The sequence below is a fragment of the Heloderma suspectum genome, chromosome 7 (assembly GCF_057233095.1).
Source record: "Heloderma suspectum isolate Gila_16-S chromosome 7, 16-S_ref, whole genome shotgun sequence".
NCBI lineage: Eukaryota > Metazoa > Chordata > Lepidosauria > Squamata > Helodermatidae > Heloderma > Heloderma suspectum.
In genome coordinates, this window is record NC_139464.1 from 118,627,042 (window position 1) to 118,641,526 (window position 14,485).

The 14,485-nt window shown below is 41.2% G+C and overlaps 1 protein-coding gene across 3 annotated transcripts in view; it reads right to left on the reverse strand.

The window, feature by feature from the left end:
* Window positions 1-219: 219 nt before the first annotated feature.
* Window positions 220-14,485, reverse strand: part of SCUBE1 (signal peptide, CUB domain and EGF like domain containing 1) — a 301,150-nt gene continuing 286,884 nt past the window's right edge. For 2 of the 3 annotated variants that reach the window (XM_084811850.1, XM_084811852.1), the window contains 6 exons: window positions 12,158-12,325; window positions 10,012-10,173; window positions 8,728-8,925; window positions 7,602-7,754; window positions 6,118-6,197; window positions 3,985-5,859 (listed from right to left, as the gene is read on the reverse strand). In XM_084811850.1, coding sequence (XP_084667976.1) covers window positions 5,707-5,859; window positions 6,118-6,197; window positions 7,602-7,754; window positions 8,728-8,925; window positions 10,012-10,173; window positions 12,158-12,325 — 914 coding nt within the window. In that variant the 3' untranslated portion in view covers window positions 3,985-5,706. Of the gene's footprint in view, window positions 506-3,984; window positions 5,860-6,117; window positions 6,198-7,601; window positions 7,755-8,727; window positions 8,926-10,011; window positions 10,174-12,157; window positions 12,326-14,485 lie in introns of those variants that run through there. The other variant, XM_084811851.1, reaches the window with a different exon arrangement.

The window sequence follows — 14,485 nt, forward strand, 5'->3', positions numbered from 1 at the left end:
ACATGATGATGCCCAATCTTTCTTGTTTTTACAGGAAGTGGCAGCAAACATTTTGAAGTATCAACTCTGCAAATATATTTGCAGTCTGGAATTTAAAATAAAAATGCCTTTTAGGAAATGGAAAGAATTGGTGTTTTTTTTTTTCTAAAGCTGTCTACTCAGATGGAACGGATGGGGTTTAGAGTACCAGGCATTCAGTAACACTGCTACATTTGTTTTCTGTACAGTTGCCATTTTATTGTACCCACATGTAAACATAAAAAATGGTACAAGTGACGTGGTAATGAAGCTACATGCAAAAATCAGCACATAAAAAGTAGCCATGTGTAAGCCAGACCCTAACTGTTGAGAATTCTGGAGATGTTCTGGAGACAGGCAGAGAAAGCTGGAAAAGATAATAGAGCTGCACCCTGTCATTCCCCTTCTCTATGCATTATCTTCCCTCTCCTTCAGCGGCTAATGGTTCCTTGGAATCGAAAGGGAGAGGAGCAGGGATGATGAACCACTGAAAAAGAGAGCAGATAAGTAGAGATAATAAATAGACTGAGAAAGGCTGCCAGCAGCTCACATTTCCATGTGTGTTTGACAAAGACCGTCCCTCTCCCAGTTTCCTCTGTTTTGGGGACAGATTGATCTAATTCTCATCTATCAGAGCCTGGCTTATATACGGTTACTTATGACATAATGACTGTCATGGCTGTTCACATGTAATGGCAGCAAATCATGGGTTAATTGATTGTAGGTTAACTGTGGGTTGTTTAACCCACGATTAACCTATAATGTCCTGGTTCAGACATCACTTAGCAACACCCAGGGGTTGAATATTCACACTGGCTCTGGCATGTGCCACAGCAAATCATGGGTTAATTAAACCACAGTTTGCTGCCATTATGTGCGAACTGGGTCGACGTCAGGCCCTCGGCAGATTGTGGCAAATTAAAATGGCTGTGGGATATCTGAACGTGTTCCTTACCAGAAGCCATATAAACAGTCCTAGCGCTCTTCCACTACTTTTCATTTTGCTTTTCATGTGTTTGTGTTGTGTTCCTGCCTTATTCATGGCATTCAGGCCAAATTTTGAGACACATTTGGGATGCAGTCCTATGGGGAGAGGCGGCCGCCTCTGAACTTGGAGGCGACCGCCTATCCAATGCAGGGCAGGAGAAGCATGGAGGGGATCATTCCCTCCATGCTTCACCTGCCCTGTATTTGCAGATAGAGAGCCGATTTCGGCTGTCTAGCCATGGGAAGGCAGAGCAGGGGAGAAGGCTGCCGGACGACACATAGGATGTGTCATACAGGCATTTCCGCCTTCCTCACCCCGGAACACCCCGTTTTGGCCACTCTGCACTCCTCTTCCGAGTGCGGAGCGTGGGGCCTTTCCGCGCTGCCTGTGAGGCAGTGCGGAAGGGGAAGAAGGTCGGTTCTCCAGGAACCGACCTCAGGGCGTGGGATCTGAGGTCGGTTCCCAGAAAACCACGTATCCTATGGCTGTCTAGCCACTGACTAGCGGCCACAGGATTGCTCCCTTAGAAAGTTTAATGTATTCCAAAGTTTAAATATTTCACTTTGAAACTCTGATCTTGTGTAGTAGTTTCAGCTGTTATCTTGGCATGTATCTACCCATTTGTATGGAGCCCAGAAAATATGTATTCAACTGCAGTGGCCCGTTCAGAATACACAAGCTAATTATATTCAGGAAAAATGTATATGCCCCTTCATCACTGTGCTACACCTAGGACTGATTCTTATTCTTCGAATATCCATAATGTTAACAACATGCACGTTATAAAACAAGGGTCTATTTCAGACATTTGGGCTGTAGTGATATCATCTGCATGATGGGGAAATAAAAGTATGTGAATGAGGTGCCAATATTTGGCTTGAATTATGATTCATCCAGCTCACACCAGAAGTCATTTGCATGGTATATGCATTTCAGAGAACTGCTCCTACCACCTCACCATACGGAGGACTGAATTGGGCCAAAGACTTGGACATTTCATTTACAAAATAAAAAGGCCTGAAATGAGGAAGCTACTGTGAGAAAACATCAAGTCAACAGACCTGAGCACTAACGCCTTGAATGTAAAAAGAAAAAAGAAGTCAACATGAAACACAATTAGGCGACAGGGCTCACAAAGATCATTAAATGAAAATCTGAGGGTATTTTCTGATGCCCCCAATTGACCTAAATTGTCTTGTTAGTACTGCTTGAATTGTATCTGCTCTTGTCAAACAAGAAAGGGCTACTCAACTGACCATCTAAGACATCTTTGATTTGCCATCAGCCATCGCATGAGAGAGGTATACCTTGAAAATAGGTACAAGTAAGGGTTTATTTGTTTTTGTGGATTTTGCATGTGGTGACTACAAATATATTAAGTGCTGTCTTGCAACCTTTGGATAATATTCAATATAGCTACCTTTCTGTTGTTATGTATTGTTCTTTGACTATACATCTTCTGGGTACAACACAGTCATCATACCTATTACAAACATTATTTGTTTTGAAAAGACCTTTCAAAAGCAATATATTACAGACTTCAGTGCAATTTAATTATTTCATGTTGAATGTATAAGAAAGCAAATCATGTTATTCACAACAGGTAGGTAGTTTGAGGTTGTCCACACATGTTTCCAATATTTATATTTGGGAAGTATGTCCTTTATCCAACTGGCAAGTCCATTAATGAACTCCTCAGGTCCAGAAGAAGTCTTGAAAGAAGGCTTGTTTGTTAAGGAAATGTATAAGAAGCCACCCTTCAGCTTAAACTCCCTGAGGGGAGGGAGGTGGCATATAGTTAAGAGAATAGCAGTGCAATCCTATACATGTCTATTCAAAGGTAAGTCCCAGAGGGTTCAAGGGGGCTGACTGTCAGGTAAGCATGTATTGCAGCTTAAATCTAGACGATGTAAGAACATAAACAGTGTAATAACATAAACACAGGAACAGCAGCAGCCAACAATAAAACTGGGCTGAATCATAAAAGAGCGATTAAAATAACATGGCGAAAGCCTGGGCAAATTTTTAAAAACAGTCTTTGCCTGATACTGAAAAGATACTGGAGTGGGCACTAGGCAAGCTTCTTTGGGGACAGCATTCCAAATGTGGAGGTGTCATGACCGAGAAGGCCCTCTGTCCAGTCATCACCCCACCAATCTCTCTTTGACTCTGTGCTTTCAAATAGTAAAGCAGGATGTGCCTGATCTCATCTGATCTCGGAACCTAAGCAGGGTCAGCCCTGGTTAGCACTTGGATGGGAGACCGCCTGGGAATCAGGCTTCCTGCATTGAGCAGAGGGTTGGAATTGATGGTCTTGTAGGTCCCTTCCAGCCCTATGATTCTGTGAGATCTATGAGATCAACCACTGACAACTGCTGAAGGGGAGGAGAGGAATCAGAGACATGGAAGATTGGATAGCAGCAGCCAGCATATGTTTTAACTTTCCACAACAGCATTTGAGCAAAGGTAGCAAGAACCTGGCTACACCCCTAAAAGCAAACAACCCAGTACTGGTTTCAGGGGCAGGGGACAGGAAAGAAAGTAGAACTGGCAGCTAGGACTGGGTGGTATCCCAGTTATGACACTATCCCCTATTAAGCAAAGAGGAGTTTGCAGAGCACATACCAATGCTATTTACCGTGACATATTTTGTACACCACATTAATGTCCTCACCTCCAGAGCTGGATCCATTAAAGTTTGGCTAAAACAAAATGATGAGACGTAGATATGCAAGTGAGTCTAAGATGCAAATGTGCAAATACTGCTCTATCTTGTAAGGAATGTTGTGGCTGTATCAGAAAACAACTCTTTCAATAATCTGACAGGTGGTGCAGCATTTCAAGAATTACGGGGTTAGTAATGACAAAGTAGATGAGATAGGTACTGAATGTACATAATTTTGAGATCAGTAGACAATGCTGAAGTATTCTTTCCATCATATAACCATTAAATTTCAGAATCTGGATGACAACAAATGATGTTACAAGTAAGTTTTTCTTCTTTATGTTATACGTACATCATTTTAAAAAAATGCAATGAAGTCTGTAATTTTTCTTTTGAAACAACATTGGTAAGTGTAATGTTGGCATCTTGCCCTCTAAGGCAGTTATAAACAAGTAATACATACACAAGGCTGAATCCAAAAGGGCTGTTGCACAAGCGTCTCCTCCCACTGCTTGTACAACAGAGATTTAACTCTTCCTATAGGAAGCCCCCAAATGAGTGGAAATGCTAGTTCCTGGGCTGGGACAGGTCGGTGGAACTCCCTTATTCCAGTTCCATTGACTTGCCTCATTCCAAAAACTAGTGTTTCCGCTTGCTCCCAGAAGCTCTAAATCCCCATTGTGCAAGTGGTGGGTCTGGCTTGTGGAACAGAATCAATGAGAGTGCAACAGAATCGGTGGGGGTGCAGCACCCTGTTGGATACTGCCCTAAGTAACATAAAAGGCCAGCCATACCGAATTAGATTAAATTGACCAAGGATTCTGAGCCAGCAACCAATGGAATCATACTCAATCCATCAAAAACATATGGAAACAACAAATAATGACTTGAAACTATTGTCTAGGTTCACCCCCAAAACAGTATTTTGTGCCCTGACTACATTGGGTCTGATGAAGATCAATCACTTATCATACAATTTCAATTCAAGTTTGGGATAAACAAAAATTACAAATTCTTAAAGGAATTGTATAATCTTATAAAATAAGGTGGATAAACAGCATAGGAACAATCTAGTAATATTGCCCAGATCCTGCAAATGGAGCATTGCTGAATATGGAAGGGGAGAGCTGTCTGCGCACTTGCAGAGTTCCGTTTCTGACAGCTACCACGAGCATCCGCCCAGCTGCCCCACTGTGTACATGCAGGACTCCGGATTGTGGGAAAAGCATATATTTATATATTGTACTTATTTAGATGTTCCATCCAGGGCAAGAAAAATGGCTATTAATTTTTCCTTGAATCTCTTCCATCTTACTGTAAAGATTATTAGAAAAATCAAATTGTGTCCATAATTCCATCATTCCACCAGCAGCATTAGACACTAGCAGACTTTTGAAAATGTTATAACAGGGACAAAAAAAAAAGATTTTGGAATTAGATCTTGCCTAATCCATAAAAAAAAATTACATACCAATTTTATCTTCGCCATTCTTCTTTTTTGGTTTATACCTAGAACAAAGTCTCCACAAAACCAACAATGGGAAACAATGAAATTTATATTTCCCCCATAAAATTTCACATATAAAGTTCAAGTGCAATTCAAAATCCAAGTATTATTTATACTACATACTCCTTTCTATCATAACTCTTCTTTGCAGGTAGTTTCTTTGACCAGGTTGAACAGGTTTCTTCTTTGCTTAGAAGAAAACTTCTTTCCTCTAAAAAAGGTTTAGAAATACATTTTCTAAAACAAAAGCTTTTCAGTGATAAAACTGAAGAGAAACTAGTGCAGACATTAGTTTGGATCTTCAATTGGATGCACTCTGGAATCCAAAATTATTCTTCTTTGAAGTGAAAAAAATCCCATTCAAAATATTGGAGATTATAAAACATTATAGTTATTCTTCAATATACAATTTAAGATAAAGACTGCCAAGGAGTCTTCAAATTAGCAAGAATGTTTCTACTGCCAAAGACAATACAATATTTGACAGGAACACAAAAGAACAAAAAAAAAATGAAAAGCACTAGGAAGTTATTTGTATGGTCGTAGAAATCTGGAAACTTTTGATCGCAGTAACTTTATAAATGATCTTGGGAACATCTCCTTTGATTCTTGTGCTGTGTACTTGAAATAGTTTTGTGGATGTGCCAATACATCGAAAAGGGCTTTAATCAGTTTCTTGTCCTGTGGGAGACAATAAATATGTGTACAGAGAGAGAGCAAGCACATACATATACATCTGCACAGGAATTCTATTCAGACCCAGCCCACTGGTGGGCACATTGCCGTTATGTTCCTCTCATTAGGAAGGAGCTTCTGGTTTCAACATTCTGATTTTTAGGGGCACTCTGGACATTCATGAAGATTCACAGCTATTCGCTCCAAACAACGGACGAAAAATAGCAGCGTGGGCATTACAGAGTTAAAGAAAAGGTTACTAACTTTTAGAATTTCTTGATGATTTTCTGATGCGTATAAACGTCCATCTCGAACAATGTCTTCTATTAACTGTTGATAATCCTCTGAAAAGCAAGCAGCAAGACCACCCAGTAGGCAACATTTCACTACCACATCACCAAAAGCCTCTGCCGCCCAGATAGCAACTGGCTCACAAACACTTCTTTTAATTCAGGGTCACACACAACATTGTACCCTAATCAGATCATATCCATATCTTGAACTCCATCCTGGCTTGTTCTAACTGAAGCCCCCTACCTTTTTTTTACTTCAGCTTAACCACATTAGACAAACCAGCTTCAAACCCTCTTACAAACTGGTTTAATGTTAGCAGTGTTTAGCTTGAGCATGGTTGCAGGTGTACCATTACATGGTTAACACTGAAAAGGGGAGGAAGGGGGAATACTTGTAGAGGGAACTCTCAGTTTTTAACCATGATTAAGAGAGCAGGGAAAAAAACAACATGCCTGCACGAGGTATTATTGAAGTCAACGGGCATTTTTGCACATCATTCTAAATCATGGTTTAGTGCGATAGGAATGAGCCTCAGACTTATGTGTTCCTCCGTCCTTCTCAAGCAAGGCCACAAGGAGGAGAGGGGAAGCTTTCGCTTCGGCTTTTAAACTAACCAGAGTTTCTTGTTCCATTTGAACTCAGGGAGCTCTAGTTAGTTTAAAAGCAGAAGTGGATGTTTCCAGTCTCTGCACAGCCATGCCAAAGGAGGAAAGGAGAGGGAGGAGCATGCAAGCCGGAGACTTAATTCTCATAGTGCTACACTATGGTTTAGCATTATGTGTGAAATGGGCCAATGAGGCTTATCCAGAGAAAGTGTTCTGTAGCAAAAAATGGCACAGTTCTTTGTAATTTGAGCTAATGTATTGTATTGCATTTATTTATTATTAAAATGTATGACTTTATTATTAAAATATAAGAGCCATACTTCTATTATTAAAAGCACATACAGCACAATCCTTGATTGATTGATTGATTGATTGATTTTATTGCATTTATATCCCACCTTTTTTCCTCTTGCAAGGAACCCAGGGCAGCTTACATTCTCCTCCTCCTCTCCATTTTATCCTCAGAACAACAACCCTGTGAGGTAGGTTGGGCTGAGAGTCTGTGACTGGCCCAAAGTCACCCAGTGAGCTTCCATGGCTGAGGGGGGACTAGAGCCTGGATCTCCTGGCTCCCAGTCCAACACTCTAGCTACTACACCACAGTGGCTCTCTTTACATGTTTTTACATGTCTACTCAGAAGTAAGCCCAATGTTCCAATCAAATCAAGCAATCAATCAAATGTTTACTGGATGAACAGAGAAAAGGGGATTAACTATTTGGCCATCAGCATTTTAAAATAACGGGGAATATCCAACAAATGTTATATTTTTATCTTTTTAACTACTTTCCTTCAGAGATCTTTGTACATATATGTATATTAGAGAGATGGAAAATGGCACAAACGTTACCATCATATGTTACGTAGGGTACTTGGAATCCTTTGCCACTGTTCCCTTCATTTGATTTGAACTGAATCCACAACTTCCGTGATCTGGAGGTGAATGCTATAGGTCTCTCATAAGTCTGGCAAGTTTCATAGGTAGTAATTGATGTGGGTGAAGCTGCAAAATAAAAATGTACCACAGATTTTTGTACGTTTCTCATTTCCAAGAAGCACCAGATAGCAGGTATCCCAACCCTTAGTATTTTCAGTAGATGAACATATGAAGCGGCCTTGTACCAATTCACAACACTGGTCGCCCGACCCAAACCTACACACTCTGACAGTAGCTCTCCACAGTCTCAGGTAGAGGTCCTTCCCAGCCTTCCTCCCAGAGATCATTTTTTCTGTTTATGCTGGGACTGAGCCTGGGACCTTCTACATGTAAAGCATGAACTCTGGTGACTGAGCTAAGGCTCTTCTTCAGTTAGAGATTAGGTCACATATCCATACTCTGCCACCCTGAAGCAGGTTGAAAAATGTATGGATAGGCCAACACTACTGGCCATCTTAAGATGCAGATGATCCCCAGCCACACACAGAGCAGCCTCCATCAGCAGCAAATGTCCAGGCAAGTTCCTCAGCAATACCTGCTGGTTTGGGTTCCATTTGAGAATGTTTGCGGGTGGAACTGGGATCAGGCAACAGCAATGCTAGACTTAGCGAATGGCTGGATCCCAAAGATGAGGAGTGTAATAGTAATTGATAGTATGGTTCATAAGCGTCCCCAAGGGGTTGTACGGCAGGATGCAGTTCCATGGAACACTCAGTCCAATAGAATCTTAAGAAGCAGCCATTTTAGACATCATTGTAAGAATTGCATAGTTTTAATACATTTCTTTATTGCACACTCCAGTCTTCTGTCTGCATCGTTTATTGAATTTACAACAGCAAATATTAGAACCATTCTCTAGGCAGACAGAGCTACCGAGTGGGGCAAGCACTAAAGGGGCCACTATGTAGTTTAGTGGTCTTCTGTATCCACCTCCAGTGGCACTGAAATGGGTTCAGTCCACTTCTGGTTGACGTTACTTATGGATTAACATTTTCCGTAGATGGTTTCATGGCTTTTCTTGGACAGTAGAACAGCTTACCACTTTTCCTCATTACTAAAACATCGCCACACTCATCTTCAATGGGGAGGAATATTTCAGGGACCACTATAAGAATCCGCCTCTTTGGAGGTGGGCTTATATTCCAAATGCATTCGACATTGGCTGGGTAATCTCCAGGATAGTTGGGAGACTCAATGTAGCCTGTGTAGTCTCCAAGCTCCCCACCACATTGTTGATCTGCAAAAAAAATAAATAAGAGAATAAGCGATGGACTCAGTGGGCGGTCTCACTCGTTTTTCAGTTCCGTATTTGTGATATGGGAATTTTCATGACCAACCTATCTGGATTGTTCTGAGAATGAAAAGGACAGAGATTATAAATCATTTGGCATATTAAAGTGTGCTTCAGAAACTACTGTGAACAACAGTGTCTCCGAGTGCCTCCCTTTTGTGATCTGGATCCAAGTACAAATCTGCTTGTGCTACCTTCTGTAAGCTCCTTTCTATCTACCTAATTACCTATCTAGACACAGATAACGATATCTCTCTATACACACAAAGATACAGGACTGCAGTGTTTTATCAATCAGTGTCTCCCTTTTATGATGTGGATCTAAGTAAAATCTGTTTCATACTTACCCCTGGGCTTCCCTCTCTGGTACATTGGTGGTGGTACTCCTGATGAGCCTTCACTCCAAATTAGCTTAGTTTGCCCTCAGTTACATGAGCACATAGCAAAATTGCATTGGCCATGTGATACCATTACTGCTCCAAGACACTAATGATGCCCTTTGATTAGGGCTGCAAACACAGTGTTGGCATAAAAATATAACCTTTGGGGAGCTTTTTAGTGAATATTTTGAGTGACCTTAAACTACCCCTTTGCATGGAAAATATGGATGCAGCTACATTATTATTAATATGAATACACAGGAAGGTTGGGACTAAGTGGGTGGGGATGGGACATTGGGGCAGGCCTGGCATGTGCAGCCCCATGCTTCTTACTTTAGCAGGGTTCCCAATCGCATGCGCACACTGTGTATATGTGTTCTGCTAGTGTTCAAGGGAGCATGAGTAGAAACTCCCTTCAGATCGATCTTTCCCCTTAGTATGAGAACAGCAGGAACTGAGAAGGCAGAGTCGGGGCATGTGGAACTGTTGGGGGTGAGGCTACTGCATATGGCCTCCTGCCTCTTAGATGCATGGATATACATACGTTGTTCAAGGATCGTGCTTGGACAGGGCTTGTGTGACCAGTCATAAACACTCAGTCTAGCACAAGTTCCGTCTCGGCTGGCCACAAGAAAATACAAGTATAACTTACTTTTACAGTGTGTAACATTAGTAGAGCCATCAAAATCTGTGCTGGTATTCCCAGGGCAGGTGATGCAGTAGTTCTGACCAAATTCAGGCTGGTAAGTTCCAAGAGGACATCTGATACATCTGTGGGTTGTAGAGTTGTAGTAATGGCCAGGAGAACAATGAACTGTATAGTAGAAAGGCATGTTATTTTTCCCTGTCTTACAAATGAAGACACAAAGGAGGAAGGGAAAATGAGACATGTAAAGCTGGGAACTATGCAAGATGTACGCAAGAAGTACACAGCTGCTGCCAGAAACATGGCTCCATTTTGAGTGCCACCACCCTGCAACATGAATCACAACTTACCTCAGGATTCAAGTATCCTTTTGGGGGGGCCAGCACAAACTTGTAACGCAGACCCCCCCCACTACACATACACAATCCCATCCCATACATACAATCTCATGAATAATGAAATAAAAGTTTCTGTTTCCATTCTGAAATTACATTTTTTTTTACATTTCTGAAATGGCCCATACGAGGACTTTTCTACCATGCCACCCCCTTCCCCCAAAACCCAAATTTTATTTTTATTTTAATAACATCCAGCCTGAGCTTGCTGACTATTTTGTAACTTTTTATTACAACTTTTTATGAATAAAGTGATTATCCTATTGATGTTTTAACTTTTTTATTCTAATGGACTATCGTGTCTGCAAACATTTTATAAATAGAGCAATACACTTTAAAGCTTTATTTTAGGCTTTTTTCACTGCAAAATCATGAATTATCTGTTATGTTTTTAGGCCAAAACCTGGACCATTAAAAAAATGAATTGGATAGTTTAGCACTACAGCTTTTTGTAAACCTTCCTCTGAATGCAGTGGTGCTAATAGTGATGTTAGCTGGCTACCTTTCGAAAGCATGAAACTGGAGTCCCATGATGCATCTGACAGCTTTTTTTCGTTATACGAAGATAGATTGACAGCATTTTCATCTTGTTCATCTGCTTTCCTAATTAGACTATTGCCTGAGCCAGACTACCAGCTTGTCTGTTTTGAACAAACTGAGAATTGTTTGATAAGCCTTTAGCATATTTTATTATTATTGATAATTGATATTATTATTATTGATGAGATTGAGAATTGATAAGCCTTTAGCTTATTTTAGTTCCCTTTGTTTAACCCACTTACATTTTTGGCTGCCTGGTTTGTATTTCTAGCAAGAAATGACAGAATAGCGTGCATGTGCGAGTGCGCAAACTCGACATTTACTCACATACATTTTGGGCCAGTAAATCCTATCAGCAGCATGGGCTCCCACTACCTCTGGGATCCAGTATTGTGCTGGTCATCCCCCCTTCCCCCCCAACCAGCCATGACTCCCTCCTGATTATGCATAAGGAACTCTGGGATTGATAATTCTTGAGAGAATACAGCAGATAAGGAAGCATAACACTCTCTGTCTCTCAAACTAAAAATGCTAGTTTAAATGACACAAGCACACTCTTTTCGTTGGAAAAATGGGCCTGTGCCAGCAATTCACTATTCAGAATGTCGCTTATGCTACTCAAACACTGCTTCTGATTGGCTGCAGCAAATCTCACAAGATCTAGGCAATAGGTAGGTATAGAGATACAGGGAAATAGGTTTCCATAAGTATCCTCAAGCATGATTTGCAATTTAGCCTCCATTTCTTCCCATATGTTAATGTGGCTGTAGCCAGGACTGGGCCCTCGAGCCCCAGTAAACCTTGCATACTTTCCCCCTGCTTGGGCCCTGGTTCCAAAATGTCATTACACCATGTGTTTACTGCTCCCATTCCATATGACTGGCTGCTAGTGGTGTGGGTAGGGAAATGCTCAAAGGACCTAATTACATTAGTACGGCTTGGGAAAAGTTGTTCTACACATTATTGTGCAGGAGCACTTGACATGGGGGGGGCACCTTCAGTAGAAGCCCTGCATTTCTTATAAATGCTTACACACTAAAGTTTTAGCAGTTTCGCTTTTATTGATCTGGACGTTGCTTTAATAGAGTAGCTGTTTTAGTTAATGTAATGTATTAGTTGTTTTATGGTATTTTTAATATTTTATTGTAAGCGCACTCATAAAATTTATTTGAAGGGTGGGTTATAAAGCCAGCTGCCTATCTTCACTTTAAACTTACCCTTTGTTTCACAGTCCTGAAATGACACTGCGCCTTCATGTTTTGTCACCAGTCCACCACCACATGGAAAACAAAGGGTCCTTCCTGGTTCAGACTGATATGTGCCAAGTGGGCATAGTCTACAAGGTCTAAAGCCATCAGAAGAAAAATATCCAGGAGAACACTGTCCTAGAAATTGAAAAGTTCTATTGTGTTATTCAGTCTAAACTCCCTATGGAAATGCAAACATATTTCTCCTTTAAATATTGATGGATGTAATGTTTGCCAGTTATCTCACTGGTATAAAATAGCAGTGGCCTTTTAAAATGAAGGGAATAGTCAATATATATGGACTGACGTGCACTGTAGTTCTCAAGAGTGAGAGAACAGCAGAAGAGATCCACTGAGTAAACTGTCTCTCTGCTTACTCAGATTACATCTACTGAGTAAGCAATCCCTTTGGCCATCAGCACTGTGAATGTGTGGACTTAGCCACTAGTAAAATAGGACGCGATCTAACCAAACTTAGGCCCTTTTCAGCCTGACTCTATGCATGTTTACTCTGAATCTGGATCTCATGAAAAGGAATCTGGGATACAAATTCCAACATGCCTGCCAATTCTCAGGATAAACTTTGCTGCTTAGATGCAGTAGAATAGGGCAATGGAAGTCCAGAGTTAGCAGGTCTTCTAAATCACAGCTGGACAACAGATGCTGCTGCTAAGATGTTTGAAGTCATTGCCCAGGAAATGCCTTATAAATAGATACAAACTGTAAGTTGTAAAAACATCAGCACACTTTTCATTTCACTATCATTTTCATCTTAGAGACAGGTAAACCTAAAATTAGAATTAATCTTTCCAGATTACTTATGAATCAGCCTGCTACTATAGGTCTCTTCATGCACACAACATTGTCATTATCATCCATGCATGGAGAGAGGGAGCAGCTGCAGAGGCCTTTAGGTCCCATCATCTAACCAGTTATGGCAGAGGCCTCTGGAAAGACCTGGAGCTTTTCAGCCCCCATTTTGAACATGAGGTTATTTTGTACATGCAGGGAACGTCTTTGAACATGAGAAGTCTAAAATGATACAGCTCAGACACAGGTTTATCACCTCAGTAAGAAGAGAACTAGGTCTATGTTTGCAAGCCATATCATTTTAAGACTTGTGTAAGAACATAAGAATATAAGAGCCCTGCTGGATCAGACCAAGGGTCCATCTAGTCCAGCATTCTGTTCACACAGTGGCCAACCAGCTGTTGACCGGGAACCCACAAACAGGGCATGAGCACAACAGCACCCTCCCACCCATGTTCCCCAGGAGCTGGTGTACACAGGCTCACTGCCTCTGGTACTGGAGGTAGCCCATGGCCATCAGGACCAGTAGCCATTGATAGCCTTTTCCTCCAAGAATTTGTGTAACCCCCTTTTAAAGCCATCCAAACTGGTGGCCATCACTACTTCCTCTGGTAGCGAATTCCATAGTTTAACTCTGCGCTGTGTGAAGAAGTACTTCCTTTTATCTGTCCTGAATTTCCCACCAATCAGCATCATAGGATGACTCCAGGTTCTAGTATTTTGAGAGAGGGAGAAAAATGTCTCCCTCTCCACATTCTCCACACCATGCATAATTTTGTACACCTCTATCATCCCTCCCCTTCCCCTCCTTTTTTTCCAAGCTAAAGAATCCCAGCTGTTGTAACCTTCTCTCATAGGGGAGATGCTCCAGCCCCTTGATCATTTCAGTTGCCCTTTTCTGCACCTTTTCCAGCTCTACAGTATCTTTTTTAGGTGTGGCGACCAGAACTGTACACAGTATTCCAAGTGTGGTTGCACCATAGAATTGTATAGGGGCAGTATGATGTTGTCAGTTTTATTCTCAATCCCTTTTCTAATTATACCTAACATGGAGTTTGCCTTTTTTACAGCAGCTGCACACTGGGTTGACATCTTCACTGAGCTGTCCACCACAATGCCAAGATCTCTTTCCTAGTCAGTCACTGCCAGCTCAGATCCCATCAGGCTATACTTGAAGTCGTGATTTTTTGCCCCGACGTGCATCACTTTACAAGAAGTTATGTGTATAGGATTACTGCAAAAACTTCCCCATAACGGACTGAATCCAACTTGAAGGTCTTATGAATTTCAATCATTTCTCTGGAGCATGTGGCAAGAAAGTCCTCGCAAAATACCCAGTGCCCTATGAAGCTCTCCTTTTTTCAGAAGGTAATTTCATAAAGATCATTTTTATGGACACGAACTAAATCATCACTGAAGAAAGAGTATTATCATTCCCAGTGTATAAAGGAGGCAGCTTTCATTTAGAAGTGATGCAGAGCTCACAGC